Genomic DNA, 25221 nt, shown 5'->3' with positions numbered 1-25221 from the left:
TGCTTCGCCCCCCGCCCGGGAGACCCCGCCACAGCCCTCGGCTGCCCCTCCAGGGGTCGCGCCGGGCACGGGCAGGGCGTGAACCGCCGCGGCCCCCCGCCCCCGGGGCGCTGCCCCCGCGGAGCTCCCGCTCGGGGCCCCGGGCGGAGCGGCCCCACCGCCCGCTCCCCGGCCAATGAGCGGGGAGGCAGGGGCCGGGCCGGCCGCGCTATAAGAGCCGGGGAGGCGGCGGGCCCCGGGCGAGGCTGTCGGGCGGGAGCCGCGTTTCCTGTCAGCGGGACGGGCCGTGCGGCGCGACCATGTGCGGTGAGTGCCGGGGCCGCGGCTGCCGCCCCTCGCCGGCCGTCAGGGGCCGCGAGCAGCCCGGGCCCGCCGCAGCCCCTCGCCTGCCGGGCGGGACACGGGGTCGGGACCTCCGCCGGCCGCGGACGGAGCGGGCTGTGCCCCGGGGCCGGGCGGGGTGCGGGACGAGGGCGGCTCTGTCGCTGAGCTGCGGGGCGCCGGGCTGCCCCGCTGTGAGAGCGGGTCCGGGGGCTGCGGAAACCCGCCGTCGCTGCCCCCGCCCCGGGTCCCTGTGGGACTGGCCCCGCCGCATCCGTTTTGTGGGGGTGGGATGGGCGAATGGCCGGCTCTCGCGGCGGTGGCAGGTAAAGCTCCTCCGCCCGCCCCCCTCTCCCACGGAAGGGCGATGGCTTTCCTGAGCCCCGCTGCCTGGCCGCTCCGTGCCGGGCGGCTTGTCCCGGGGCCTTGCGGTGGAAGGCGGCCCGTGCCCGGCGGCTGCGGGGCTCCCGGTGGCCGCTGCCGGCCGCCTCCAGGTGCTGCGGCGCGTCCGGTGCGGGGCCGCGGGCTGGCAGCGCCCGGCGCCCGCGGTGGGAAGAGTTCGAGGGTTTCAAACAAAGGCTGGGAAGGAGTTTCATTCTTAGCTGGTGTGAGTTTCTTCGCCTTCCTTTATCTAATAAAGACGAGATGGTGAAGGTAATACCTCCATCGTGCGTACAGTCGCTTAGGCGTGCTTTGGATCAGATTAGAAGTGTGAATTTGGGAGGTGCTAAGGCAACGTGTTTTAGTTCTGGAGGAAATTTTAGTGAAACTTTATTTATCCCTTCACTGAAACCTCCTCTCAGGTCTGTAAGGATACTTTTGCTGAAAGCAGAAAAACTTGCGCATGTACTTCTTGGCCATCGTGAACAAAACCTCTTTTGTGAGATGCAGACTGAAAGCGCGTTGAGTTACTGCTCCCAAAAAATGTACTTTCTGAGCTGAATGTCTTTCCCCTGCCTCCACGTCCTCTTTAATTGTAACCTCTGAAAGGGCAGTGAGTCCAGTAAGCCTCTTTTCACTGGAATGGGAACAGGAGGTGACAGGGTTCGAGCTCCTGCCCGACTCTCGAGTCGCTATCAATGAGACAGACTCGGTGTCTTCTAAGCAGAGCCCCTTCAGGTGAGAGACTAGGCTCAGTGCCTTGGCAAACCAAAGGTACTGGTGGCAACCACTGAGCCATGAGATGTGTAATAATAGTGTCAGAAACTTGGCACATCTGGGCTGTGTATTGATTGGGAAATGAGGGTGTTAACAGTGTTACATGAGTTTGGTAAAAACCTTTAGCTTGGGGTGGAGTGACTGACTCGGTATGAAATGGCAGAGAGCAGTCGTTCGTGAAGTGCAGTGAGAGTAGTGTTAGTTTTCTTCCCATCAGCATCTGGAGATCTTAAATGTGACATTTGTTATCATGAAAGATGTCCCGTGTCTTCCTTGCTGTCTGCTGTTGGAAGCACAGGAGTTCCAGAGGTTGCAACCAACCATTTCTAATTTTTTTTTAATTATTATTTTATTTTTGCATATCTTTCCAGGTTTAAGTGTTGAAAATATGTCCTGCTGTGTTTTCTCTGACTTCAGGTAGCTCATGAGGATTGAAACCCATTGCTTTCTGTTTCAGAAATAGATAGGTCATTAAATACTGCCATAAACATGCTCTTTAGGAAACAAAGTTGAAATGTTATCATACTCAAATGTAAGAAGATAGTGTAGCAAAAGTATGCAGGGTTAAAAAAACAGGTAAGATGCTCTTAAACTGATGATATACTTACTTCAAATCAAAATTAGTTTCATCAGGATATGAAGTTGAGACTGGGACTTTCTCAAAGCTAAGTTTCTGGCACATCAACAATGTGCTTACCCCAGTAAAGGCATCCTTTTATTTTTTAAAAAAACAATTGTGTTCAAACTTCAAGTATAGGCTGCCCCCTTCTTGATTTTGGTGAAGTCTTGCAATTGCAAGAGTTCTTGTGGATTTTTCCCACAGAAGGATACTCAATGAACTTTTCCTCTTCTTGATGCTCAGCTTGCAGTCCTGAAAGAGAAAGGGGAAACTCCTGAAGTCTTGATATGTATGTAAAGGAAGATCCTTGCTTTCAGTGTCTGCACCTGATTAAAGCTGGTTTTAACAACGTTTTTAACAATGTTCTGTTTCTGTGTTGAGTATCTGATTCTAAAGGTAAGCCATACGTGATTGATCTAGTTCATGCTTCTGTGCAAACTCTGTGATTATGGAAAGTTAGAAACTAAATTTAGCATTCAGATCATAAGAGCAATGCCCTGGTAAAACACTTTGTAAATGCTTTTATTGGATTCTATGTATACACAACTTGGGAAAGTATTTCATTGCTTATGTTGTGCTGACAAATAAATGTTACCTTACTTGATACATACAATTTCAGTATTGCATTAGCTTAGAGAGTACTATAGCCCTCACTGGGGAGGAGAGATGCAGGCTCTGGAAATAGCATCTAACAGCATGGGGAGGCCATTATAAAGTAACTTGTGAGCATTGCAAAATGCTCTTATGAGTAAGATTCAGTCATGTTGGTTTGCTTCCAGAAGGAGTTAAGCTACAAGAAGTCTTTATCAAAAGTTGTTTCTAAGTGAGTTGAGCAATGTGCTTTAAATCTAGCCAAAATGATGACTGAGTAGGGAAGAAAATATGCAAGTGGGTAAATCATGAAACAGAAATGTACTAGAGAAACGGTGCTGAGGGTAAGATTTATTTCCTTTAACTGAAAGAGTTTATAATATATTCCTTGAGAAGTCAGGCTGCAGCTATTGCTTTCATTGTAAATGGCCTCTAGTGACTTTTGTGTCTTCTAATTCACGTGTGTAGAAGCACAGCTACAGTTCCCTGGAAACAAGGATCTTTTTAACAATTGCAGCACACTGGTAGTATTGTAAGGACGGTCCCAAAGGAATGCTCTTCCTGGAGCTCAGTGTAGTCAAAGATGCCACATGGAGCACAAGGCTGATGCATCTTAAATACATTGTGAAATCTGGCCTAGAAAGTAGAGCTGGATCTGAACTGAGGTGTGTAGCAACATTTTGGAATGATGTTGAGAAATTCGTATTGAAGAAATTGAAGAATGCAGCTCTTGAGGTTCGTGGTTAGTGCCAGAGAACGGTAAATATCTGTCTGGAAAAATGATCAGCAAGCTCTCAGTCTAAAGGGACTGTATATAACTGGAGGCATCATTTTTCAAAGCATCCGTGAAGAACGGTATTTAGCTGTTCAAATTCCCAAATACTTCTTTAAATGCAACTAATTGTCTTAATATCTCCATTAACATTGGACACTCTAGAAATAATTAGGCTGAGCTCCTCATAAATCTCACTTATGTAGCAGAAAAGCATTTTCCACCCTTTAATCCTTCAAAGATAAATTCAGAGACCAATGTAATAGCGTCTTAGTCTCACTGCCAAATCGGCAGTATTAATGGCGTAAAACCAGTGGACAACAGAATTCACAACAATATTTATAAGAGATTTATCGGTGTATCATTATAACAGCTTCTTCACTACAGTCATTTACAGTTCAAAAGCCTTAATTGAAGGGGAAGAGGTTGTTACATTTCAAACAAAGGCTTCCTCTATTTAAAACACTTGCTTGTCTGAACTGCTTATCTGTTGAGCTCTTAAAGTCTGTGTCTTGCTGACTGTAGCCTCCAGTCCTGACTTGTTTGGAGAAACTGTTGAAGCAGTGAAATTAGTTGTTTCTGTTTCATTGGGGTACAGATTTGTAAAAGTTAATAAAGGGGCCTAATCTATCCTTATAGATGCAGAAGTCCCAGAAAGAGCAGTAGACAGAGAAAAGGAATGGTTGTGTTTTTCTTTGCAGGTGACCTTTTTATTGCATCTTTTCTAAAGAGAAAGAAACATCCTTCAAACTCCTAATGAAAAAATCCTTGTGTACTTTTGCTTAAAAAAAAAAAAAAATATATTGTGCAGGGGCAGGGTAGAGAAACCAACCCCAGCACTAAAAAAAAGCCACTTCTTGGTTGATGACTGGTCTATTCAAGAGAAGAGGGATCAGACTTGCACTCTTCCAGGCTGTGTTTGCCCTAGTAGGCAAAGAGTGAGTTCACATCTTATGATGCCTCTGTAAGAGCTGACCTGAGTAACACGGGGCAAGCAAACGGATCTCATGTCCCTGAGTTTGGTTTGGCAGGCAGCATTGTGTTGAGGCAGCGTAAAGGGTGAATGCGTGTTTTTTGGGTGACCCTGGTTTTGTATCTTCTGTTTCTTTTCTTTGTTGTCTTATCCTTTTGACTTCTGCCCTTTCTTTGTTTTCTTCTCTATTCTCTTCCCACTGAATTAACTGTTGTACACAGGATTAAGCTGGAGCCTTTCAGAAATAGATGTTGTGCCTAGTACCTACCCATGGGTATTTAAGGCCGTGACTTTGATTACAAAAGTCTCCTTGTGTTAGTACTGGTGAATATATTCCTTCTTTGAATGTCTGGATATGAAATAGATCACAATGTTCCCATTTTGAGCTGTGGTTTTCATGAAAAGTAGAAATTTTTTAAGCTCTCTCAACTGTTTAACTCTTGGTGGGTAACATGAGGAGAGTGAAACTGGCCAGGAAAGCATGTGTTGCCTGGTGAAAATGAATGAGGGTCCCGATTCCTTTATTGTATTTGAACTCTTTCCATTTAAAAACCCAGTACGAAGAGTTGTACTAAATGGGAGGTTGGGTCCCCTTAGGACCTCTCTGTGATAATAGTTTTAAAGGGTTTTAAATTGAGTCTGAAGGGCCGCAAATTCTAAAAAAATCTTTTCTTCTTTCCCCTCACCCCTTCCCCCTTTTTCTCTAAACAGGAATTTTTGCTTATCTAAATTACAAAGTGCCTCGGACTCGGAAAGAAATATTTGAAACCCTGATAAAAGGATTACAGAGACTGGAATACAGAGGATATGACTCTGCAGGTATGTAAACTATCTCAACAAATTAATTTTAGCAACCAATAGCTACGTAGGTGACTTGTGTTGTATTTTTCTTCTGTTACCTTGCAGATTAAAAGATCAGAACTAATTACCTTGGTTCTTGCAGTGTCTTCTTTAACTTTCCTCAGGACTTTAAATTGAGTGATTAGCTCTGTAATCAGATGGTGGTTGAGCTTTAGTACACATCAGCAAAGCACCTCGGTACAGGGTCATGTAGTCTGTGCCTCAGTTTTTTGTGTATGTGAGTCCCAATGAAAGGATGAGGAAGATTAAAACTGTCTTTAAATTTGAGTTGGCTAATTTAATCAGGCAAAATATATCAGTCTGCCCTCAAACAATATTTGAGATGGCTCATTTATATTTTCATCTGTGCTGTTGATACAGTCTTCATCTAGTTTGCTGTTCATGTCTATGTTCAAATCAACAGACCAAGTATATACCTTTGAAGGATAACTGGAAAAAAAAATGTTTCGCTAGTGTGTGCTTGTCTGTATTTTCTTGGCCTTTTTTTCATCCAGTGTATTTCATGCTTTAAATACTTGTCTGTGTCCTGTACTGCAGGAGTGGCAATTGATGGAAATAATAATGAAGATAAAGAAAGGTTCATCAAACTGGTTAAGAAAAGAGGAAAAGTAAAGGCCCTGGAAGAAGAGTTGTACAGTAAGTGTCTTAAAAATTACCCCTTTGCTTTGGCCTCCCAGTCAGATATCATCTGTATCTCAGCAGAAAATCGGGCCGTGAACTTACAGTCACGATTTTGTACCAGAAATAACTACATTGTGTAATCCAATGGCAGTTAAATTGTTTGTGCCCCCCAAATCTGCACTTGAAAAGCAAGCTGATCTTTAGGTGTAGTGTTGTGAAATTACTAGTCTATTCTCCCTTCTTTTGGTTGCTTCTTGGTTTGAGACCTGGGCTCCCTTGGTGCTTTACTCAAATGATTTCTGTGCTTGGTAGCTGAAACGTTTAAACATGGACTCTGACAGAATTTATGACCATTTAAGCAGCTGGCTGTCATCACAGTCTGCTTTATGCAGTACTTCCATCTGTGAAGAACTGAAGTTGCGTTTTAATACGTTTACATTATAATTTGTAGTAATGTGGTCTGTTAGCCTAGCTGTTGGTATTAGCTGAAAATGCTCGAGTCTTGGCAAACAAAATTTTCATCACAGTAGCTTGAACTATCTGAAGTGTAATGTCAAGAAAGCAAGTGGTTTAAAGGAAAGCTGGAAGATAACTTTTAGGATTTTTTTGCCTGTAGGAGTTCTTTTAGTGTTTTACTAGTGGTGTGTTTGTGAGAGACTCAAATTTAAATATTTATTTATTTAACTGAATTTCTTGTGTATAGAACAAGATGACCTGGATTCAAAAACGGATTTTGAAACACATTTTGGAATTGCTCATACTCGCTGGGCGACCCATGGGGTACCAAGTGCAATAAACAGTCACCCTCAGAGATCAGATAAAAGGAATGGTATGTAATCTCTGCAGCACTCTGGAACTGTATGAATTTGAAGTGGTTCAATCAAGCACATATGTTGTCTGTTCGTACTAGTGTTGTGGTATCTATTTTGTACACTAGAGCTAAGCCGTTGCCATTCTAGCTATATTAGACGCTTTTGCAATAAAATAGCCTCTCCTAAGGCTAAAGGAACATTGTGAAAGATTAATGAGATCTGTTCTCTGAAAACTGATGCAAGTTAGTCAGAGTACAACATACCTGTTTTAAAAGGTCAGACTCTGAAAATGTAAATGCATCAATATTGTCTGGACTGGAAAAGGGAGATTTTAGTATCGTTTTTCACTTGGGATGGCTTGGTGCTGTTCTAGTGAGTATAGTTTAAAACTGTCTTAATGTTTTGGAACAACCTTTGCATGCCTTCAGAATTTGTAAGTTTCTGCTTTCTGTTGTCCATGTTGTGATAAACGGTAGGTCTGAAAGCTATAGCAGGTAGTTTCTAATGTACTTTTAAACTCTCTCCCACTCCCCCTCTAATTTTGTGTTCTGCGTTGAATATCTCAATTTTTTGTTACTGATGAGTATATGTATTTTTCCTTTTAGAATTTGTTGTTATCCATAATGGTATCATCACAAATTATAAGGACCTAAGAAAATTTCTGGTGAGTCCGTGGCAACATGATTCTAAAACAAGAAAGTAAACGCTTGACCAGCTACTATCCGGTCTTTCATGACTTTGGAATCTGAATTCAAGTTTCTTGAGATCATCTGTAAAATAGTAGTGTGAAGGAGCCTGCCTAATGGGGAGCTGGTGAAGTACAGAAGTTCTTGTAATCCTAAATGCAAAGTACTTAGGAGTAGAGTAGCAATTTGTGCTCAAATTCTTGGAGAGGGTGTGTGGAGTGGGCTCCCTCCTGTCTCTTGTTGCTTGACAGCTGCAAAGCAAGTCTTACTACATGTCTTATTACAGTATTTCCAAAAGTGTAGCTATGACAGGGTAAGTCATTATGTTTTTTCTATAGTGATGTATTTCTGCTAGTCCGGTGTAGTGCTTCAAGCAGTCTGTCTTACTGTGCAGTTTCTGGTGGGAGGCAGCTGGGAGGCCCTTCGGTGTTTCTTGCCTGAGGATGAAAACACTTTTTCTTTTCTATATGGTATTTCAGGAGAGCAAAGGCTATGAATTTGAATCTGAAACGGATACAGAAACAATCCCCAAATTGATCAAGTACATGTATGACAACAGAGAGAGTGAGGACACCAGTTTTTCAGCCTTGGTAGAAAGAGTTATTCAACAGTTGGTAAGTGGGAAGTTCCTTTTTTCCTGTACTACAGCATAAACTATTTTTGGGGTTCCTTAGTATTCTGCATTTATGCATTTAGATTCTCTGCAGTCCTTAGATGTTGCTGCAAATAATGGATTTTGGCCTCTAAACAATGCTTAATAGACCAAATAATGAGATTAGAATTTTGGAAACTTCAAAGGCTTTTCAACGGTAAATCTTTAAATTGCATTAGCAGCGTTTTTTGTTTGGTGGGGTTTGTTGTTTTTGGTTTTGTTTTGGTTTGTGTTTTTTTTTTTTAAAGCGGTTATCACAGTTTTTAATGAGGCAGCTTAATTAAAAAAATCAGTAGGAGCCTCTGGGGGTTTGAATCTCTCATAAAGGGCAGTGTGTTCTTAAAGGCTATTCTGATCGTGTTAAAACACTGCTGTGATTCAAGTTTGTCTAATGCCTTGGCTCCCATGTTTGGAAATAGATCTAACAAGCTGTACTGATTTCATGGCATAGCCAGTTTCCAAACTGTGAAGTGGGAATCTACTGTTACTTAGTTTGTGAATGCTAAAAAACACTGATAGATGTGTGGCAAACTTGGAGAAAGCTTGCTTTCTTTTCCTCCCCCAGTCTCCAGGCAGATGTTTTCCCTCCCCTTCCAGCAGTTTCTTACACTCTTTTCACCTCCCCTTTCTCCTCTCTAAAGCAGCTCTGTGGGATTCCCTTAGGGCAGCCCTGAAATGCATATACACCAAGTAAAGAGCCGTATGAGTCAAGAGGGAATAGTGGTGCAGCCACCTCGTTGAGGGGAAGGGTGGCTTCACCTGGCTGCAGAACAAGAGCAGAGGTGCTGACTGGCGTCCCTGCAAGAAGAGTGAATGTGACCATCTCTCTTCTGTTTGCAAGGAGGGGGCTTTTACTCCTGTTTATAGAATATTCCTCAAGTTTGCAAGCTGTGTTAATAGTATAATTGATTGTGTTCTTGATTTTGTTCAAATAGCTTCTTAGCTGAGAATGTTGTATTTTGTGCTGCTGAATGTATAGTTCACGTAAAAGTACCATCCCCCAAAACACTCGCGTAACTGTGCTACCTTGAACCTGTATAGTCTGTTCTTGTGTTGTGGATTTTGGGTATTTTTGGTGGAGATTTTTTTTTTTTTTTAAATACCCTAGTGAGAATTTGCTGCTTAAACTAGAAGTAGGAACTCCAGAATTTTAGCTGAAAATGCATAAAATGCAGCTATGTGCACAGTCTTATTAAAAGTCTTAATAAAATTACATGTCTAATAGTCTTCAAGTTGATTGTGAGTAACATCTTGTAGATTTTCTTAACCCTTGTGTTAGAAGGTATTGCTTTTATTTATAAAGAGAGGCTAAGTGCTCGCTTCCTGATCTGTCAGCTGCTGCACTGTTTGGTGCATGTTCTGCTCCCTGACCAATTCCTTTAAAGGTGCAGTCTGCCCTCCAGGAAGGGATTCCTGATAGTAGAAAAGAGCTTTCCTTCACAGCCTGCTCAGGAAGAGGGGCCCCAGTTTAATGAGATGGAACTAACTGAGATAAGTTGTTGAGGATTTTTTTTCCCCTCTTCTGTTTGCATGGGTTCCAGGAAGGTGCTTTTGCATTGGTTTTCAAGAGCGTCCATTACCCAGGTGAAGCTGTTGCTACCAGGTTAGTAAAAGTCAATTTTATATATAAATCATGCTTTTGTACGTTAAAAAAAAAAAGCTAACATCTCTTAAAAGTACTAGAATGCTGATGTTTAAAGTGCTTAATCAAAACTCAGAAGGTAGATAGCTGCACTAGTGGAATGCTTGTGAAGTGCAGCAAAGCTCTGCTGAGCATCTCTTCAACTGACCATTAAATATAACCTAATTGGAGCTGTACAGACTGGAGGTCACAGAATTTCCAGAGGCTTGTGTTGATTCTCTGTAATCTTTAACTTGATATTGTTTAATAAATTAGCTGTGACTACTCACTTTTTGAGGATGCAAAGACAGTTGCAAAAAGTAATTAGATGACGTTTTCTTGCTCAGTGCAAATGCACTTTCAGTTGCAGATATTTCAGATAATGCACTTGGAAGAACCCACCACTGACAAACTCATCCCCATAGTCTGTCCTTTTATCTGTTACAGTGTGTCAATAGAAGCTCAGTGTATGTTCTATTTCTAAAGCTGTATTAAAAGTGTACTAACATTTCCCCTGTGTCAAAAAGGGAAGGGAAAGGGTATGGTTCAATTTTACTTCACATTGAATAAAGACTGAGATAAGTATGTTCAGATTGGCTAAAATGCCATCATTCTAAAAGGTTATATAAATTGCGTTCTGTAGCTGTCATAGCATTTATGATTTTTTTTTTTTTTTGCTTTTATTTATAACTTGGGAAACAACTTTCAGGAAAGGTAAAGAAGTTAAAGTAGCAAGTGAAGTAGCAGTGGGAATAAAGACTGTTTTATACTACAACCAAAACCCCCATTGCTTCTGTGGTCAAAAATGAGACCTTATTAAAATTGTGAAAGAGCCAGCTGTACCCTTACTCTAACTGGAGACATCTTCTGAAATGAACCATTCTATATGTGGTTCAGGTTTGGGTTTTTAGGAGTGAAGGAATTAAGAGAAGCTAAACTTGTAATCTGAGGTATCGGGGGAGGGTGAATTACTCTTTTACTCGTGAGATATATTTATTTTTTTTAATAAGCTCTTCAGTGTGGCACATGACCCATATAATGAAAAAATGTGCAGTAGTGATGGCTGACATTTCTGAATTTAAAAAGCTAAAGGGTGCAACAGTATTTCAGTAGTAGAGAGCGCTGCAGTTATTGCTGGCTGGCTTCAGAGGCAGTAAGCTTTGTTTAAAAACAGTATTCAAATTGGTGCCTGTGGTAAGCTGTTTTGTGATTACCGGAAGGAAAACAACTAGTTCATATATGTTTTTCTCTACCTGGGTGTAGTTCGTGGGGAAAGAATCACCAAGGCATATGGTAATTATCCATATAACAATCGGCAAATCTTAGAGAAACAAGCCAAGTTTATGTAACACCTGCCATGAAAGGCTTTAGGTTCAGGGTTGAAGAGGGTCTTCCTATTGAGGAAGCTAGACAGGGTATCATCTTCCAACTTCACAGATGTCCTTTGACTTCTTTGTATGCACCTTTCTCTTTATAAACTTCCATGTCTTCCCTTTATAGGAGGGGGAGTCCGCTGCTCATTGGGGTTAGAAGCAAATACAAGCTCTCCACTGAACAGGTTCCTGTTTTATATAGAACATGTAAGTTGATAAACCCAATTACATTATTTTTAAGAACTAAAATTATTTTTACTTTATGATTAGAAATTAGGTTAATTGGTTTTTTACTATAAAAGTACCAGCTGATGCCCCAAATAGCTTCTTAGCTGAGAATGTTGTATTTTGTGCTGCTGAATGTGTAGTTCATGTAGAAGTACCATCCCCCAAAGCACTCGTGTAACTGTGATACCTTGAACCTGTATAGTCTGTAATCTCTTAACTTGAACAGATCTAGCTTTGCATTTAAGTGTTTGATTTCTTTAACAGGCAACATTGAGAATGTGAAGAACATGTGCAATTCCCGAATGAAAAGACTGGACAGCTCTACCTGCCTTCATGCTGTTGGGGATAAGGCAGTAGAATTCTTCTTTGCTTCAGATGCAAGGTAGTAAGAGTACTTAAACATTTCTCAAAATACTGCTTTTGTTTAGAACTGAGATAGTTTTGGAAATCTTAAGCTGTCTTGCTGCTGTACAATTGTTTTCTGATAGAATAGCCTTTAATCCAGGTAACAATGAAGCCCCCAGGCTAAGATAGCTGAAAAATGTGAAGACTTGACATCAGCATTCAGACTCCAAACAAGTGCAGTATCTGCCAATTGCTAATCTCTATGTAAAATACATCCAGTGTAGGAAGGGCAGTTGGGTACAAATAGACACTGTCAGCCAAGTATTTGGGCAGACTATGGGTTAGCCTACGTTTTGGTGTTTTAATCCAGCTGTCAGAGGAGGAAAAAGTGATGTGGTTCTAAACTTAGCAGGAACCTGAACACATCTGGTACACATTTATCACAGAAACAAGATCGTGACCTTAGGGGTCCGGGGGGGGGGGGGGGGGCGGGGGCAAGATCAGATCAGTGGGAACTTGCTGATGTGAGGTGCTGTGGTTCCCCAGCCTGGTGCTCCCAGTTCCTGTGAGAATGCAGAAGCAGCAGCAGATGGAGCCATTTCCTTTAAGATGGCTCTATCTGTAGTTATGTCCAAAAGGAAGATAGAAGTAGGGCTGGAAGTGCTGTGTGGCATATTAATTGCTTTGAGGAGTGGTGCTACCAACTCTGACCGACATGTCAGGTTTTTCTTGCATCTGTTTTTTCTGTAGTGCTATCATCGAGCACACCAACAGAGTAATTTTCTTAGAAGATGATGACATTGCAGCAGTAACTGACGGGAAGCTTTCAATTCACCGTCTCGAGCGATCAGCCAGTGATGATCCTTCCCGGGCCATACAAACGTTGCAGATGGAATTGCAGCAAATCATGAAGGGTGGGTTGAAACATCTGTAAAGGAGTATCACCAAAGATGGATAGTTACTGATTCTTTGTGTAGTGGAAAAGGCAGAAAACTGCTGATTTGTTATAAAAATGATGCAATACTTAGGCTGTTTGTACTGGGAGCTGACAATTCTAAGCTTTACAGCCAAGGGGAGATGGGTGGTATGGGACCCTACCCATTTTTAGCTTTGGAAAAGTCCTAGATGCTTCTACTCGTCTCAGTAATTAGCGAAAATATAACTAATGTTAACATGTTGTTGTAGTTGTTGGCAGACTTTGTAAACTAAGAATTGAAGTGGAACACAGAAGTTTCCTTAAAAAAGAATTCAGTTCCGTTGTCAGTGTTGGGAAATGAAACCAACCAACTTGAGTGAACTATCAATCCCTCCTTTCTTCTCGCCTATTCCTAAGCTTTTGTTTAAGCGAACACAAGACAGTCAAATTAGCTTGTTACCACAGGTAGTCTTAAAAGTCATCTCTTGGTAACTGTAAAAGACTTCAAGTAACAAACCTAAGCGTTACCTAAGCATTGCTATGTAATGTTGTCCTAAACAGGTAACTTCAGTGCATTCATGCAAAAGGAAATTTTTGAGCAACCAGAATCAGTTGTCAATACGATGAGAGGCAGAGTGAATTTCGAGAGCAGCACAGGTAACTCGGAACAAGTGCTCAGGCTGCACTAAGCCTGCAAATTTTGAACACATTAATTAGAAAATAAAATACACTATTGATATATGCTTTTGTTCTATTTGTTTACAGTTCTGCTGGGAGGGCTGAAGGATCATTTGAAAGAAATCAGAAGATGCCGGAGACTGATCATTATTGGCTGTGGGACCAGTTACCATGCTGCAGTAGCTGTATGTTCAGCCTTATCTGAAACATATATATAACTCCTAGCTGCTGGGGTTCTAGACAAGAACTCTTAATCTTCTTTTTCTTCTGTATCTCAAACTTTGCCTTTCATTGAGGGGTCCCGCTCTTTTTAGTTTTCCTTTGTGCCACATTCTTTATTAATGCTTAAATGCTGTTACCTACATGCTAGAAATTAACTCTTTTTTTTCACCGTAGTTTTTAAGGGTCTGGTAAGCTGTAATTACCAATTTTTGTAGTAAGAATCCATTTAAATTATCTCTGACTTTTAAGATGTCAAGACTTGAATGGGTGGCAATATTAACAAATACTGTGCGCTGCTTGAATACAGACTCGACAAGTGTTGGAAGAATTAACTGAATTACCAGTGATGGTGGAACTTGCTAGTGACTTCCTGGATAGAAACACACCTGTTTTCAGAGACGATGTCTGCTTTTTTATAAGTCAGTCAGGTGAGCTGCATTTACTGCTTGTCTTCAGCTGAGTGTAAACTGTAGAAAAACTTCTAAAAGCCCTTGGTTTATTACTTCATGTTTGTGCAAAGGAGGGTGATGGCTAATGGGCCTGATTTGTCTTGTATTGAAGTTTCGTACAGACTTGGTTCAAATATGTAGACAATGAGTGCTGAAAGATTATTTTCAGTTGCATTTTGCACGCACTGTGTAAGTGTGGATGCAGTTATTTAGAACACACTTGTGTAAAGTTTTATGCTTTCCAGGAGTCATTACTATCCTTGTGTCAACCTGAAGTCAAGATGTAAATGTTTTGCAGGTGAAACCGCAGATACGCTTATGGCCCTGAGGTATTGTAAAGAACGTCGTGCTCTAACAGTTGGCATCACAAACACGGTTGGGAGCTCAATATCCAGGGAGACTGACTGTGGTGTACATATAAATGCAGGACCTGAGATAGGTGTGGCAAGCACAAAGGTAATTGCTGTTCTGTTTGACTTTCATACTGCAGCCCTGTAGGATCTAATTAAAATTTTAATTGTAGCACTTCAAACTGAGATCATAGTAACTCTCTGCAGGCTTAACTGCTAAATGTTTTGTTTTGTCTGCAGGCTTATACCAGCCAATTTGTGTCTCTTGTAATGTTTGGCCTAATGATGTCTGAAGACAGAATTTCCTTGCAGAAAAGACGACAGGAAATTATTAGTGGACTAAAATCATTGCCAGGTATATTGATATTTTGGGATTGAGGAGGGATAGGGCATGTTGTTTAAAGGGCAATATAAAATACTACCCGAGGATATTTCTTTCTCATTTAAGTTTTGTCTTCCTCCTCCTCCTGAAAGGTGGACAATATAAGAAAAGTGGTCTATTAATTTCTGCACCAATTGCCAATTTTACAAGCGCCCTTCCAAGAAATTTGGCAGGAAGATCAGAATTTTCATGGCTTGGGTTTTCTAATTGCAATAAGGTAGTTCTGTATGAGAAATATTTCTTGATCTCCTAAATTGATGATTTGAAATTTTAAAAGTCTTTCACTTTAAATCAGGATAGATCAAAGGAAACTAATTCAAGGTGACTTTAAAACGGATGTTCACAACTTCCTTTAAAAATACAAATGGGATGTATGAGCACTGCTTTAAACCAATAATTATTTTAAACTTGTTACTGTAAATAAAGCTGGAGAAAATATCCTTAAACTGCTGTCAAAGATGCAAAGCCAATGGTTGAATTATATTAAATGTATTTGTTCCAATAGAGCATTGGCACATCCTACTACAAGCAAACTAGTTTTTCAAATTTAAGAATTTTTTAATATGTGCTTTTTGTATGTTCCAATAGAGATGATTAAAGAAGTCTTGTCCTTGGATGAGAAGATACATGACTTAGCTCTTGAACTGTACAAACAAAGATCACTGCTGGTTATGGGTCGTGGGTATAATTATGCCACTTGTCTGGAAGGAGCTCTGGTAGGAACCTCTCAATATTTTTGGATGTTATTGAAAATAAGCTTTTATGGCTTCTGCAACATAGTTTTAGTATTTCATTACAATTTAATTCTGCTGCAGTAAAACTGCTATCTACAACTAAAAGCACTTAGTCCTGTTGGACTGAACACATACATAAGGTGAACCTGAATATGGTTTCAGGTTCTTGTTTCTTTCACATAATAAATGCAGTGTTTCATGAGCCTGTTTGAAGAAACCAAACTTAAAATGCTGACCCATTTGAAAACAACATCAGAAGAACTCAATGTGCTGATGTTCAGATGAGATGCTCATAAATGAGAAACTCATAAATTATGTTATGGACATTCTGGTGCAATAGAAGCATATCTGTGTCTCACAGAAATTGGGAATGTTAAAGGTTGTGCTGGGAAGGTCCCTGTTGATTACTCCATTTCTTTCTCTGCAAATGCACGTGCACATGCATGCTCTGCTTCTGCCAGCAGCCTGCTAGAAATCCCAGCAGACAAGCCTGTCTTCACTATTAACTGATCTTTGAAAATACCAACTTGATACCGTGTGTCTGTATTTAAGTGGCAGATGTACAGCCTTGGTGTTTTGCTTCTTGCGGGTTTTATTTCTCATCTGATTTACTAGTAACTTGATGGCATTTGCTTTTTTTAGAAAATAAAAGAAATCACCTATATGCACTCTGAAGGTATCCTGGCTGGTGAGCTGAAACATGGGCCATTAGCCCTAATAGACAAACAAATGCCTGTTATCATGGTGATAATGAAGGATCCTTGTTTCACTAAGTGCCAGAATGCTCTGCAACAGGTCACTGCTCGACAGGTAAGCTGTTTAACTAATACAGTGTCATAGGGAGATTGTGCACGTTGTATTGCTGCTGACTTGTGCTTCAGAATAAGGATGTATTGGTGACTTTTTTTCTTTTCTAATTATTAAGTTATAAATATGATGCTATATCTGCATTACAGGTTGTCATTACAAGTTAACAGCAGTAGTGAAAACTGATTGTATGTGGGCTATTTAGGGGGTTTTTGTTTGTTTTGAAGCAAATGGTATAACAGTAAAACCCTACAGATGAAAATATTCAACTCTCACAAAATAGTGAATGGCAAAAGTCATTATGCAAGACTGGCATTTTCTTTGTTGGCAACCTGAGCATCTTCAAACATACAAGCGTGTTGTGAACCAGTATTTCAAAGTATTTCTAAGCCACTTAACACTGCAAAATTTTATTTTCAGGGTCGTCCAATCATTCTGTGTTCTAAAGAAGACACAGAAAGCTCAAAATTTGCCTACAAAACCATTGAGCTGCCTCATACAGTTGACTGCCTTCAAGGAGTCTTGAGTGTTATTCCTCTCCAGTTACTTTCGTTCCACCTGGCTGTTCTGAGAGGATATGATGTAAGTGCTTTCTATATTTAGTGCTCTAGTTAGTGCTGTTTTGAACTTCCTCCTACCAGTGTAAAGCGAGAGACCTAGTTAGATGGCATATCTAACAAAGAACTTGTGATAACAGCAGAGCTTGCAGTTACTGTGGTAGTAGAGGTGGCATTTTGGTGCCAATTCTTCAGCTTTGTATTTAATTCTTTTTCTTCTAAAAAAATGACAAGGATAGTTTGCTTAAGTTTGGTTGGTTAAGAGTGCAGATGGGACTTTTCCAGAGAACTAAATCTTAGAACGTGGTATTACACTTTAACCTAAAATAGTTCAGTGCTTTGTACAGATTACTCTGTTGACATTGGCTAGGTGTGCCAGTTTGATAATGATGACTGCTTTGGAAAGGTACCTTGTGCAAAACAAATATGTATTTGTTACGGTTTTGGAAGCAAGAGTGAATTCAACAGTGAGTCATTATCTGTCGATCTATAGTCTGTTGTGTGTGTTAATGTGTCTAGAATAAAGCAGAACTCATTAGGAAATAGAAAAAAAGCAAGCTAAATGAACTGTCAAATGCAGAATGTCGGTATTACTCTGCCAGATTCTGAAAAGTCTGTCTTTTTGTTCTAGGTGGACTTTCCAAGAAATTTGGCCAAATCTGTTACTGTAGAATAACAGCCAAGAACAGCTGATGTTTTTGTCACCAGACCTCCAAGTTCTACTTGTAGAAATGTGTTGTTCTGAATTGATAGGTATACATTTTTCGAAAGAGAATGATAGTGCTAACTGGAAAGTGTCAGAAGGATTTATCTTGCAGCTTTAAAAGCTTTTGATGTGCCTTTTACCCAAGTGCTTTTGCTCACAGCAAATATTGCTCTAAGTCCTGAAATTGCCAAAGAAGATAAAAATTGTTTACACATGGTATACTGAATGAACTTTTCTACTGTGCAATATATGTATACAGCTCTCTTCAGAGTAACTGTGAACATTTTTTTAGCCTACACTACTTAACTACTTTTAAAGATATAGTATTTATAACTACAATTGTATAGCTTTTTTTTAAGTTATTTTTTTAGTACATTGCTTATCTGTAGCATTGGTAATGCTCAGAATGTAAATACTGAGCATGTTGACACTTGTGTACAGTTGTTAGGGTTTTCTTCCCACTACAGCCTCAAACTGGAAGTGTGTTGCCCCTTCCCCTCCCCCTTTGCATCTGTGTTTCATATTTAACCAGTCATTTGCAAAGCTCTTCTGTGGCTGTAAATTCCCAGCTATATTTTAAAGTTCTGCTTCTTTCAAGTAATTATTTGAAAAGCCAGAGCAACATTTTGTTTTGTATGCCACCCCAGCTCTTATTTGCATAATATGTACAGTGCAACAAAATAAGGGAACTGGATGTCTTTCAAGTGATATTTCTGTTTGAAGAATGTACGATGAAATTACCATGCAATTAAAAGATGATATAATTCTTCTTGCTTCGTGGGTTGTGGTTATTTTTTTTTTTCTTTTTTCTAACTTGATGACTCCATTTCAGATCTGAACACAGGTACACCACACAGTACTCTGATAGGAGAGGCATGTTCACCCCTAGTCCTGCCTAAATCCTAGTATCGGAGGTCTTTCATCTGTTTCTTTGGTTAGTTCCTTCTGTGTCACACAGGTCTCTCAGGAATGCACATCTTAAAATTTTCCTTATCCAGCAAATGTGTTTCAAAACAATGTGTCAGGTTTAGGCAGCTTGCTGCCTATCACCAGCCTTCTGTAGCACGTGAGTACAGGAGAATTTAATTTGGTGACTGTTCGTCAGTGTTTTGCCAGACAAGTACTGATACAGCAGTGTAATCTGACTGTAGCTCCTGCTGTAGTTCACACCAGCTACTGATTAAACCTTTGTGTGTTACCTTCTGCTGAGGTAGGTGAATGTGGGAATAAATCTACTGCAGGTGAAAACAGAAGTTGTGTCTGTATTTTTACATATGTTTTTTATGGTCATAAAAGTTGTCTCCTTGGACAAGAAAAACTTGCGTTTAATATCTAGACTACAGATACTGGAATATATATTAAAGAACCCAACACCCTATACCAGCAAATAAAAGAATACTAATTACATCTTCAAGCTAAAAGTAAAGCCCTGTTTTATTAATGTATATGTTTGCAAAAGCACATTTTGCAGTTGTAAACTAACTAGCAGTAGGAAGTACCTGTAAACCTTAAAAGAAATAAGGTAGATAGGCACATAAAAATTCTCTGCTCATCTGTTATTTTGGAACAGTCAGAAACCATATTATTTAATTTCTGTTATTTTATTATCTAAATCGTTGACTAGTAAAAGTTTTCTTTATGCTACTCCTCTGCAGGCTTGCTTCGAACTGGAGATGTTTGAATGCTTATGTAGGTTAATGGCTTGAAAGTGTTACACTAGCTTGTTGTAATAGGAGCTTCTTACTGGAAACTGCTCTAGTACTTTTTATAACCACATAAAAGGACCCAAATCCTAATGAAAAGCATAGCGATAATCTGACCTAGATGCCAAGAACGTGTAAATCTGTATCCAACACATTTTGGTAAGTGAAGCAAAGGCGCCTTTGACTGTCTAGAATTAGCATCCTCTTCGTGTTCAGCAGTGAAGCTATTAAAGGAAACTGATGTCATCTCGTCTATATGATACATTAAATTGATTTATTTAAATTACAGGTGTGTTTTTTTAAAATAGTTTACGAGAATAGAAGTCACAGAAAAGGAAGCTCTTGTTGGTGCTAGCAGAGGTGGAGAAATGTTGAGTTTATTTTTAGCCAGCACCTGTTTTAGCAAACAAGCAGTCCTGGCATCAAGGCAGGTGGCACGGTAATGTATAGAAGGTTTATGATTTGAGTGCAGTCAAAAATAGCTGGGCTACCCGGGGAAGGGGGCACAGCCCACCGTAGAGCCGCACAGACCCTGCCCAACGCTCGGGGCCGCTGCGGTACCAGGCGCTACCGTCCCCCCGAAGTGGATGCGAGGTGACCCTGGTGGGTGGAAGTGCTGCGACAGGCCGCCGATCTGTGACGTCATCTGCTGTAGCACCCCGAGGGGCTGCTCCACACGGGAGGTGCTTACCTCACACGGCACGTCTCCCCGCTTGCTGGAGCAGGGCGGCGGTGGGGAACCCCCAGCCCCACCCGCCGGGGGCGACCGGCGCCACGGCAACTCGTGACGAGGCGCTGCTGCGGTGACATCATAAATATGGTGACGGGTTGACGTGCACTGATGACATCACGTCGGGGGGCGGGAGCTGCGCCCGGATTGGCCTAAACTTCACCGTCTCCACCGCAGTCCTGCCCCGCCCTCCCTTATATAGCGGCTTGTAGGTCCCGCCTTCGGGATTCTATTGGCTGAGTTCTGTCAGCAAAGGGCTACGATTGGGCTGGGTGGCTGCCTGTTGGGGGCGCGGGCCTGGCGCGGCCTGAGGGGAGCACCGGGAGGCCATTGTGGCTGGGGCAGCCCTTCGCGCCGGAGGAGGAGGCGGCTCGCCAGCGCCGCGCCCCGTCCCGCCGCAGTTCGGCCGAGGGAGGAGACGGTGAGGGCGGCTGCCGTGAGGGGGGGCTCTGCGGGCGGCGGGGCCGGGGCCGGGACCGGAGCGGGACGAGCTCCCAGCCGCGGGGCCGGCCCCGTGACGACTGGAGTCCCCGGCTTGTCCCGCGGGCCGCGCTCGCCGAAGCGCGGGCAGAGCCGGCGTTTCCCGTCGGCCGCTGCCCCGGGCCCGGCCGAGCCGCAGGGAGGCGGGGGAGCGACGCGGCGGGGCCGGAGTCCCTTCCTGCTCCGCGCCTCCGCCGGGGGCAGCCCTGGCCGGGCCCGCCGCCCTTCCCCGTGCCGCAGTGCCGGCTCCGCTCCGCTCCCGGCGGGGGCCGCGCCCCTGTGCTGCGGCGCCCGCTGCCTCTCCTCCGCCTTCTCCCCTCCCGCTTCGTGCCCTGCCCGGGGGGCAGCGCGCTGGGGGCGGGGGGGGGCGCGGGGGGCCGGGCCGGCGTTCGGCGTCCCCTGGAAGCTGCCGGCCCCGAGGGGTCGCGGGGAGAGCGGCCGAGCCAAGGGCAGGGCCGGCGCTGCGCCCCTCGCCGTGGCGGCGGGCCCGGGCTGTCCCCCGGCCGCAGTCGTAGAGGGGCTGTGAGGAGCGCTCGGCGCCGGGGCCGTTACATAATTACACAGCAGCGTAATTAGTTACAGCTGATGCGCGTTTAAACTTTTTCCTTCTTCCCACCACCTTGCCCCGGCAGGGGTGCTGAGGTACATCCAGCGTGTATCTAACAGTGGAGCGATGCTGTAACAGGTACTTGGCAAAGTCTTTTATCAGTAAGAGTTTGGATTGCATAAAGAAAAAAAAAAAGGACTTTTCAAAGAGCTGCCCAGGCGCGGAGCACCTGCACACGGCTGCCCGATGGGCATGGCTCCGCTACAGCTTGCTGTGCTTACCTGTTGCAACAGGCTGTTCAGGGGCTGTGAGTAGAGGGGCAGGAGAACTTGCTGTGCTTTTGTAGTTGGACTCATACCTGTTGATAATGTTGCTGTAAAGATTATAAAAACCTGAGCAATGCTGTTGGGTGATAGGCCTTAAACAGGCACACCTGAAATTGAAGTGCGTTCACAACAGTGAACAACAGAACAGGGACAGATTTTCTGCACGGAATTTCCGTATCTTTTCATATATGTATGCATTGTCTATTTGTTCTGTTAGCAGTAGAACTTTTTAGCTTGAGTCTTAAAAATCAAGCTAAGTTTCTTGATATTCTTACGGTTTGTTGTCAATAACAACATTTCTGTGACCAAAAGAACCCTGAGAATGTGTTCCCAACTGCTACAACCTGTTTGCTTTATAAGCTTTTGACTTGAAGATATCCAGAGGATAGATCTGGTTAATAATAACTTGCCATTTTAATGAATATCTTTTAGGGAACTGACTGTTTAATACAGGATGTATGCTATAGCACAGTTGCTTTCAACTTCTGAAAACTTCTTAGTGAAATTCTGTATAACAACTCATAACCCTGGCGGTGGTAGGTTTGTTGTGTTATTTTTCTATTTATCTTTCACAAACTACAGGTTGAAAACCACTCTTGTAAGTTTCCTGCATATAATGTGCTCAGTTGGCTTTATGATTCTTACATTTCCCCAATTGTACAAGCAACTTATATATAAAAAAGAACAAAAAAACCCTACTCAATTTATATGCATCTTGTGCATGCTTTAAAATAGAAAAACATCCTGAAACATTGTAAACATGCTGTTGTAAAGAAGTAGAAGTATGTTGACTATCCTGTGTCTTCTGGGTTTGCTGCTGGTCCTCTTTGGTGCAGCTGCAGCTAGGAAGCCATAAATGGGAACTTATATTTCAGAAATGGAAATAATGCAGATTTCAAAAAAAATCCTGTACAGAAGTATGGAGTAGCTGGAGTGAGAAATCAGATTATTTCAGATAGGGCAGTAGCAGCTCAGGATTAAGAAATTTACTTGCCAGGTAAACTTTTCCCCTAAGCAGTTGGGAAATCTGTTTTTATTTGAGGGATCCTGCCCCCAAAATAGTCTACCTGAAGTACTGTGAACAGCTACAATCCTTAGGCACCAAATTTTACACTAATGTGTATGTCTGAAGTAATATATGTCCTGATACATCCAAGCAACTTGCAGCCCAGGTGGAAATTAGGGATAGGCCAAGTACTCAGCACGGTGAGTTGCAAAGGATGTCAGTACATAAAACTTGTGTGTTGTGATGCCCAGTTCCCTTTTTGGGTCTTGTCTAAAGAGCTTATCCTGATCTCTAAATGATTTTTAAAAGGTGGCGTTGTGCAGGCAAGGTTCCTTAAAGGGAAGGATTCTCTAGTTCAGGGTAACTTCCTTTTCCCCTATTTCTTTTTCTCCGTTACAGAAAAGTGTTTCATTAATCCATCAAGAGGTACAGCATAGTTCTTGTGTAGCTAACAGGTCTTTTAAGTTGATGCTCAGCTTACACAAAATCTGTACTTTTTTGGTTTTCTGTAAGTCCTTTTTAAAGATAGGATCTTGACCTTCCAATGTACTTTTCAGTGAATCTTCATACAATGGAAGAAAATATCATGGCTGCTCAGGCACTGTTAATCAAAAAATTTGGGATCTCAGAGTCCATAGTTTTGGGGTAATAAAAAGGGTTGGAAAGAAGAGTGGAGTTTTTTCCTGGGATGTAGTAGGAAAGGTTGCCTCTTAAGGCAGCTTTTTGGTCTTAAATTAATGTGTTTTGGTTGTGGAACTGCATCTGACTGCCCCTAAAAATATTGTACAGATGTCCTTCTCTTCCTCCCTGCTACTGCTGCTGTGTCAAAGGCAGAAAGTTGGTAGCTGACGTTTTCCCTTTGCTGACCCTTTCTCCTCTGCTTTTTTTTTTCTTAAGCTTTTAAGAGGAAATACTACGTAAAGTTACTGTCTAAATTGCAGCTAGAGAGAATAAAGTTGAGTATCTGCTTCTCAAAATGCTGCTTAGATTTTGAGAAACTAGAAGGCAGAAGAGACTTTAGGCATTTCTTGAGAATACCTTAAGACTAACCGTTACCAGTTCAGTTTATGCCCAGCCTTTATTAGGATTTGTAGATCTTTCGCCTGTTTTACTTTCACATTTCTTGGACTTCTTCTGTTGGCTTAAGCCAGGGAGAAGATGCTGCTCTTTCCTACGTGCACCTAACAAGGGAGTGGTCCAAATTCTAATTCTTGAAGCAACCAAATGCTATTAGTGTGGCTGTAAGCCTTTCTAGGATTGCCTTCTGGGCAATCGAGCTTCTGCTTTTGAGGCTTTTCCGTTTTGCACTGGCTCACAAATATTCTACAAGTCAGCGAAGGGAGAGACTGGGTGCTTTTTTGTTAGCTCCGACAGCTGTACAGGCTGGTGGTTAGGGCAGCTGCTCTGGGGAAGGTGGTCTGCTCCCGTTTTCTGTCTCGAGGAATGCTTGACAGTGCAATTTACTCTGGGCTGTAATGACCCTATCTGTCACGGTGAATGTGAAATTGAAAATGAGAGAATTTGCTAGAGACCTCTTCAGTAATTACTGAGGTAATTTTCTTGTAAGGTTTGGAAGAGGGATGGAGGCCCAGGAAAACTGAAGGTCTGTGCTTTTGTTACTGTAGCACTTCAGAGCTAGAAGTTTAGTCCATTTCCTTGCTCTCCAATATAATTACCTACCTCTAATTCATTCTTGACGGATGGATGTAACTTGCTGTCTACTATGGCATGAAATTCTCTTTCAAACTATAGCACAAAACTAATTCTTGCAGGACTGTAATTACACTAACTGATAATGTAGGATGTTATGGTGTGTTTAAAATGGGAGGGAGAATGGATTTGGGTAGGTATGGATCAGGGAAGGGTTGCCTGGCAGAGGTGAGGAGGCAGAGCCCTGCTTGAAATTTCTTAGTGAACTAGGTTGAAAGGGGTGCTGGAGAAACTGCAGCAGCCATGGGCATTTTGAGGGCAGTTTTATTTGAAACCTGTTTTGCAGTTATAATCAAGTCTTTTATTAAAACCCTGTTTCCTTCTATGTCTGCGGACTCCATGGGGTTTTGTTGTTGCTTTATCTGTGATATCAGTGTTTGAAAAACATCATTTATGATTTGCTTTGTTGTAATACAGAAATTAATACAGTCCTAGGACATAGTAGTAATTCAGTTAGGGAGTAGTCTTTGTGGAGTAGGGAGTTGTTTGATTTGGTTTTGTTTGTTTTTACAGTTGTTTACTTAGCTGCTTTTTGTTTCAGGAATTGGAATAGAAACATGCATGGTTAAAGCTGTGAAGGGTGTAATTATTTGCTGTCTGCAAGTATTTTTCATTAGCAGTGGTAATACATGAAGTTGAAAGAATGCTTATTTAATGGTGTGCTATTGAAAAATTCATATGCATTAAAATATGTATAATAGATTTTCCATCTTGTCAGCCTGAAATTAGTGAGAGATTGAATATTTGCTTTCTCTCTTTTCTTTAAGATCTTGAAAACTTTACCAGGTCCTTGAGAGAGAAAACTACATGACACTACACCATGAGTGACAGTAAATGTGATAGTCAGTTTTACAGTGTTCAAGTTGCAGATTCAACATTCACTGTACTGAAACGTTACCAGCAATTGAAGCCCATAGGATCAGGGGCACAGGGCATTGTTTGGTGAGTAATAAATACTTTATTTAAATATAAAAAGCTATAAATATAAACCAAAATTTGAATGTATTCCTGATAGAAGTGCCAGAGTGTAAAATAGCGATGATAATTTCTGTCTCTTGCTACAGGGTTATGTACTAAGTTCTAAAACACTTGCTTGCTATAGTTCATGTGCAAACCTATTTTTTTGTTTTGTTTTTAGGGGAAAATTAATATTTGGATAACTGCATAAATTAAAATGGTCAACAAATTGCCTTCTCATTAACCACTTTTTCTTTTCTAGTTCTCACATTCCCCATGTAGTTATGATATTGCAGTGTAAGGTATGACAATGCGATGGTGAGAGATT

At 41.8% G+C, this 25221-nt stretch overlaps 2 protein-coding genes across 7 annotated transcripts in view; both read left to right on the top strand.

Annotated features, from left to right (window-relative positions):
- Nucleotides 1-222: 222 nt before the first annotated feature.
- On the top strand, nt 223-18203 carry GFPT2 (glutamine-fructose-6-phosphate transaminase 2). Its single transcript, XM_037398317.1, has 19 exons — nt 223-306; nt 5146-5253; nt 5833-5931; nt 6620-6745; nt 7334-7392; nt 7894-8028; nt 9608-9669; nt 11188-11267; nt 11553-11670; nt 12384-12547; nt 13111-13206; nt 13315-13412; nt 13757-13877; nt 14197-14354; nt 14489-14603; nt 15219-15346; nt 16007-16174; nt 16592-16753; nt 17360-18203. Exons 1-19 carry the CDS (start codon nt 300-302, stop codon nt 17402-17404), a joined length of 2049 nt encoding a protein of 682 aa, XP_037254214.1. The 5' UTR covers nt 223-299; the 3' UTR covers nt 17405-18203.
- Nucleotides 18204-20162: 1959 nt separating this feature from the next.
- The window catches only part of MAPK9 (mitogen-activated protein kinase 9), a 28660-nt gene continuing 23601 nt past the window's right edge, over nt 20163-25221 (top strand). For all 6 annotated transcript variants that reach the window (XM_037396853.1, XM_037396856.1, XM_037396852.1 and 3 more), the window contains exons 1-2: nt 20163-20288; nt 24704-24878. In XM_037396853.1, coding sequence (XP_037252750.1) covers nt 24757-24878 — 122 coding nt within the window. In that variant the 5' untranslated portion in view covers nt 20163-20288; nt 24704-24756. The remainder of the gene's footprint in view (nt 20289-24703; nt 24879-25221) is intronic.

This window comes from Falco rusticolus, chromosome 8, assembly GCF_015220075.1.
Source record: "Falco rusticolus isolate bFalRus1 chromosome 8, bFalRus1.pri, whole genome shotgun sequence".
In the NCBI taxonomy this organism is placed as follows: Eukaryota; Metazoa; Chordata; class Aves; order Falconiformes; family Falconidae; genus Falco; species Falco rusticolus.
The sequence above is the reverse complement of the archived record's forward strand: the minus strand, read 5'-3'. Positions and strand labels throughout refer to the sequence as shown.